General features: G+C 35.8%; 1 protein-coding gene across 1 annotated transcript in view; it reads right to left on the reverse strand.

Moving 5' to 3' along the window:
• LOC108748922 (cell division cycle and apoptosis regulator protein 1-like) overlaps positions 1-6,122 on the reverse strand; it is an 8,877-nt gene extending 2,755 nt beyond the window's left edge. The window contains exons 1-9 of the mRNA XM_018487351.1: positions 5,942-6,122; positions 4,742-4,869; positions 4,404-4,675; positions 3,620-3,871; positions 2,884-3,147; positions 2,587-2,812; positions 2,148-2,425; positions 1,144-1,399; positions 57-122 (exon numbers count right to left, since the gene is read on the reverse strand). Of these exons, the coding sequence (XP_018342853.1) occupies positions 57-122; positions 1,144-1,399; positions 2,148-2,425; positions 2,587-2,812; positions 2,884-3,147; positions 3,620-3,871; positions 4,404-4,675; positions 4,742-4,869; positions 5,942-5,999 (1,800 nt within the window). The 5' untranslated portion in view covers positions 6,000-6,122. The remainder of the gene's footprint in view (positions 1-56; positions 123-1,143; positions 1,400-2,147; positions 2,426-2,586; positions 2,813-2,883; positions 3,148-3,619; positions 3,872-4,403; positions 4,676-4,741; positions 4,870-5,941) is intronic.
• Positions 6,123-6,613: the final 491 nt, after the last annotated feature.

Here is a 6,613-nt window from a genome sequence, read left to right on the forward strand (position 1 = left end):
ATATATATATATATATATATATATATATATATATATCTATATATTTAAATACTAACGTTCATCGATTTGGGATCTAGCTCGGAATAATGTGTGGGATCCTTTTTCTCAGGCATCGAATCGTCCTGGAAGAAGAAAGCACACATTAGTCAAAGAGAAGTAAAAAGCCTAGAGAAAAAAACTACAAAACAGAAGCAGCCCCTATAACGAAACGAAACCACTCCCTCTTCATTCTTTCTCATCATTCTCTATTTTTTTCAACACTCTCACATTGTAACGATATACACATATCTTCATTCACGATGACCGTCAAATATGACTCAATAACTGCTAGAATCTCATAGTGTCCTGGCTCTGGTGTCTGTGTGATCGGTAGGTTATGGATAATATCAATAATGTTGTAGTATAAAACGATTAAATGAAAACTTTTGAATGATTTTTCAATGTTGGTGAAGGTTTCAGGAAAGGGAATGGCTCAGCTGCGCTCTTCTCCGAGCTAGGCTTGCTTGCTTCTCTTGTTAATGCAATGTGACTGCCATTGGCTAAGGGAGCGATACATTACCCGTCGATCCTTGCTTGCGACATTTAAAAGCGTTTGCATTAAGAGCTCTTGTTAATTTACACATATAACAATAAAATAGCAATCTTAATATAATTATGTATATACAAACTTTGTCTTATTAAAAGTTATACATATACATAATGCTTTAGTTTTGCGATATCATAAATGACTTGTTCCATAAAATAAGAAATTTCATCTTATGGAAGAAATCAAATCTATGTATTTCATTGAAAAAGATCAGAGTTTAACCATCCACTATTAATCCAAGTAAACTTGCATTTTGAAATAATTTTACTGTTGTTTATCGATGAAACATACCCCGTACGTTAACCCAATATACCTAAATTATGATTTTTTTTTTAACCGATGAGTATGATCTGTTACATGAAAAAAATAAAACGAGTTACAATATCCGAGATTAACTTACTGATAGGATCGATGGACAAGTATAGCCTATTGAAAATCCAGTTTAGTAATAGGGAAAAACGGTGGCACGAAAATATATATATGTATATATATATATATAAATATATAATAATATAATAAAAAGTTATAAAAGTAATATGGGATGATGTTGGCAGTGCCTTTTGATCAGCGGCGGCAGCCTCATCAGTTTCATTGGCAGCGTCCAAATCGTCGGGATTAGAGGCAGCACGCAGCAACTTTCGCTCCAGTTGTTTCTTATAGTTGAGTTGTAGCCCGTCCCATTCCAATCTGGTAGGTACACAGCTCCAAACATCTGGGAGAAATAGTATGACGGTTTCAACGCGAGAGGGTACCACTCGCCCGGACTTGTGGGTCGTTTCTGCGCGTCTGTAGTAGAGTTCCAGGAAGCGGTACCTGTGCCGCAAGGAAAAACAATACCCAAACGTCAACTCAGATTAATGCCGCTTAGCGTTGCCTTATATGCTAAGTGTTCGCTCGCTTGTTCGTAAAGCCCACGCACTGCATACAAAGCCACGTACAGCGCACAACGTAGAGACCATTTGAGAGAGAAAGCACAACTCAGGGTCACAATCATATAATAATAGAACAATAGTGATGATTTGTCTGCCGCGACTGCTCGTGTATCGTCGTCGACGGAGGGAGGGTGTGCTCGAAACCGGGATCCAGTGCAGCAATCTCCATCAGTCGTTCATGTTTAGAATAAATACGTACCTCCACTGCAGAGAGATCGAGCTACAATCTTAGTTTATCAAGTCAGAGAACTGATATTAGAAGTTACTGTCTGTCGAGATTGTGGATAGTACACCTGTCAGATATATATCTTAACGTCATATAGTGTTTTATCTTGACTTTTTTTTTTTTAATAACTCGTTTTTATGTCGTGAGAGATAGCTCTAGAAATGTAGTCCTAGACAATTAGGAAAAAAAGAATGGAATTTTTTTTAAATGAAGAGTTCCGTAATTGTGACCTTTGGTTTGTAAAGTAGTATCGACGGAAATACAGAATGTGCAATATTAACGGGCAGAAAAATTTGGTGATATCACATTGCTCTTTGAACGAATCGGGGCTTTAAAAAAAAGCAATCTATGGAAGTGCTTCAGAGATGTACAACGAAAAGTATTTCTACGTGTTAAGACGTACCACTGAGTGCAACTGGACAAATCTATGCCGGTAAGTGCTTTACAGGTCCTCACAGCCGTTCTAATTAATACAGACGGATCTTTTTCAGGATTAGGACCGTCTAACGAAGGACTCCATGGCCCACCTATGGCCATTGTCTCATTTTTGCCTCGTAAGCCTACTAAGAAATTTATAAGGCGTGTAGGGTGAACGTAATCACGATCGGGATCTCTGTCTTCAGAAACACCACAACATCTTTTGTATATCTCTTCCATGGCGGGCATGGATATGAGCATGACCTAAAAATAATCGAGAAAAATTTAATACATAAAATTAATTTGGTATGCGAATATTGTTTGTATTCCGATTTCTATCTCGTTACATATATCTGCGCGTTTCTACAAAATCTCGCTTGTATTTTATCATATAATGATAACCGTGACACAACTTCTTGACAGACCTTCGCAGAAAACAGATAATCAGCATCCGATGGTTCTAGTACTGCTGTATTTTCATTACACGGATCGACGTCTTTATGCATAACATGGAAGGAGCACGGCTTATTAAGAGTAAATGGCATATGCGGTGGGAAAGCATCGACCCATCTGAAGTTAGTGGAAAAGAAGTCGCTAGGAATGTACATATTTTGATAGCGTCTTCTTATTTCAAGAACATCTGCTTCAGGCCTGTGATAATAAGAAGCAATAAAATTCCGCCAATGGTGTGCATGTTTGTAAAATAGATAAATTGCACTTACAAATCAAGTGCAATTTTCGGTATTTGCACCATGTAACGCGGCACGACTCGCGTACGCCGGCGTGGTCTTGGCGATTTGCTTCTCCTAGTCCTCGACGGGCTTCGATCTTCTTTCTTCTCGCGTTCTCTTATTCTCTCTTCGCGACGTCTTTTTCTTTCTATTTCCTCGTCGTCATTTCTCCGTTCACGAGGAGATCTTTCTCGTACTCTACTAACTTTGTTTCGGTTGCTGGTAGAATTGGAATTTGTTGTACTTGATGTAAACCTACTACAATACAATTTTTTTACATTGATAAAATATTCGGAATATTTATTGAAACTTGGATTTAAACATTGAGTACTTAAATACTGTTTTAAAGATTTCCAAATTTTTAATATTATAAATAGCTATCAAATTTAAATCATTTGATAACAGCTACAGTTCAGTAGAAAAAAACAGTTGTGTTATAAGATCTTTTAATATTATTAATTCTTGTACTTAGTTCTTCAATGAATTTTAATATATAACCAATCACATTAAAGTATCTAATAGTCGCAAAGTTGCTTTTTTCTGCTAAACATATTAATATTAAAGATATTAGTATTAAAGATTGATTCAAATATTTGATTAAAAATCAAACAGCACTATTTTGTATCGCAGAAATGTGGATAACATAATAATATAAAGTAATAGTATATATTATAGATAACGTAATAATATAGTTAATTATTCAAGAATTATGTACATATTTTTCCACCTGTTATTAGGATTTTCTGTGGGAGGAGGTACAGCATTATAAGTGCCTGATGTCCTATTTGGCTGTTGTTGTTGCTGCTGTTGCTGACGGTTTGGCTGATTAGTTTGCTGAGTGTTTGCATTGTTGCTATTATTACCCATGGGCAGCACTTGTATTCTAGTGGCATTCCATTTAAACGGCATTGAAGGATTGTATGACGCTTCTACAAGCACACGATCTCCTACAACGGGATTAGATCCCTTTACGCACGCACTAAAATAGAGAGAAAAAGAGATTCAGTAGAATATGCAAAGTAAAAGCATAACCATTTTTTCTTATGTTAGTATTTTTTAATTATTTATAACTCTTGGGTCGGTCGTTTTTAAAACAAAATATTTTTCTTTTTAGTTAACTTAGTAATTTAATGACCAAGATTAACTCGGACATCACCACCGTTTTCTCGCTTTTTATGTTATTAGTTTATACTCTTATGCGCTACCATTATGTAATTTTGTTAATATATCTTTTGTACTGAAGAGGACCTTGACTGTAGGTCGAAACGTATACGTTTAATATTCACTTTGAATAAATGATATTAAAATACAAACTAATAATCAATGTGCTCAAATTGGTATTTGATTTATTATTTTTTAGAATTTTCTTTAGAGCCTATTGATTTTATTGTTTATAACATTGATGTTATGTTATTTTTAGTTGACGTCCACTAGATTACTGTGTGTGCCTGTGATTTTCATTGTGTTTCAGGTTTGAGAAAACTGTATTTCTTTTTACCTAATTTACTTACCTAGTTTGAAAAAATACATCTTCGTCTACAAAACCAAAGTTATCATGTACTTTAGTAACAGTACCCGTGAAAACCCTCTGTTTTGTCGATGACGAAGGTACGTTCTGTTGTACCTGTTGTGGAACACCTGCTACAGAAGGTTGGAAAGCATTTGTGTTTAATGCCCGTGGCGTTGGATATGAAACTGTAGCGACTTGAGGATATAATTGTCCTGCTATACCCGATGGTAAATTCGAGCCGAGAGTTGCCATGGATGCCATGGTGATGTTGGGCTACGCAGAATCATTTAAATAATTAATCTGATACTGAATACATAAAAATGTTAATCCATATCTTACTTGCTGCAATCCTAAACTCTGTTGGTAGACTTGTTGGGTTTGCTGTTGATACTGCACCATAGGCTGTCCTCCAATACTGCCCATGGCTTGGCCCAACATTTGTTGTTGGATATTTTGTATACCTTGTCCTTTCAAGAAAACATAAAAAATAATTATATATTTTAAATTTTTTATCACAGTTTACACGTCACAGTTTAAATTGATATATTTTCAAATCTTTTACATATCTATGTATTCTCTACCACATAATGCAAAGGAAAAGATATCATTTCAGAAAATTGTTTTATTTTAGTAATAATGTGTTTTTATATAACATAGATTGTTTCAGCAATATTACAGTAATATTGCAAATGTTGCAGCAATAGATCCATTCATGTTGTTTACACTTTTCGCATACAGAATTTTTGCTTTCTCTTTCTTCAACGCGAGAATATATATTTATTTTGTTTTAAGTAAATAAATTTTTGGGTATTTTAAGCAAACCTAATGTTGCTGCAAGCTTATGTGACATACAAGTTGCTCCGGATATTATTAATTTTACTTAAGGATAAAAGTATTTTTTTTTTATTCCTGCAGTGAAACTTTCCTTCTTACTTTTATCAAATATCAAATAAATATACCTATAGATTACTTTAAGTTCCAAAAGTATAAACTAATTTAATTATAGAAAACACACAGATAAAGTTTTTCATGAGAAGTAATCAACAGCAAAGAGAAAGAATAATAGAAAGAGAAGAAGACAACTAAACGCTAACTAACAGTAACATCAGCAATTATCATTTCATATTCAGTAATGTAACAGTTATATTACATGTGTCACATTACGTTTATTTTTTATTTTTATTGTCCAGTGTGAAATTCTAACGCGATGTTATGTTATTGTTAGTTGGTGTTTACTGCGAACTATTCCTCTGGAGCACTGTTTTACTGGCAGCGAGCAGTTTGGAGGTCATCGAATGGTCGAGGGCAACTCTCGTACTGCAGAATGGAACCTAATGCAACCGATAGCGCGGATCAGACTTGCGTAACAAGCGCGCGACCTCGCGCGGTTGAATGTACGGTCGCGAGGCAGAGCCAACGATAAAGGATTTTGGCAGCTTTCCGTCATGTTGCACACGAGACGACGACGAGGGTGATACACGGAGACCTCGTTCGTGTTCGTCTCGCAATAGGAAAAACACGCGTCAAAAAATCGCTCACCTGCATTGCGGACCCAAGGTGGATTCTTGCCACCGCCAAACGGCGACAGATTACTCATTCTACGTATGGACGGACCGACTTCGTCGGACCGGCTGTGCGAATATGTGCGGAACGCGACAGATCTGGCAGGCACTCACGTTCAGCGTCCTTCATTCGGGCGCCATATTTCCGGAATGTACTAGCCTACTACACTATTACTGCGCATGCGCGAATCGTTGCAGCGGCGTCCCGCGGCCGACCGGAAGCGCCGCGCTCCGATCGCCACTCCCGTAATCGCCGGTCTCTTCGAAACACACTTAATTCGCGCGTATCAATTTTTAAATTGTTTGGAAATTCAGACAAGAGCCTTTAAGAAGAAGAAAAAGACGACGCTTTAAGAGAAATTCTCATTTGGAAGGCTAAAAGATTATATGAATTTGTTAAAAAGAGAAAGGTTAGTATATTAATATAAAACTTTCATAAGACTTTTTATTTACATAGAAAAAAAAGGTATGCAAGACTTATTAAAAACGTCGTTTTGACATAATTCTGTTCGTTCAAGTAGCCTAGAATAAAAAATTATTAAATTGTAACAGTTATATTATTACTGAGATCATGCATTTAATTTATGATTATTCTATTTTATTATATAAAAAGAAAAACGATTTTAATTTTAATCCATTTCGTTCTGAT

Source organism: Trachymyrmex septentrionalis, unplaced genomic scaffold (assembly GCF_001594115.1).
Source record: "Trachymyrmex septentrionalis isolate Tsep2-gDNA-1 unplaced genomic scaffold, Tsep1.0 scaffold11, whole genome shotgun sequence".
Lineage (NCBI taxonomy): Eukaryota > Metazoa > Arthropoda > Insecta > Hymenoptera > Formicidae > Trachymyrmex > Trachymyrmex septentrionalis.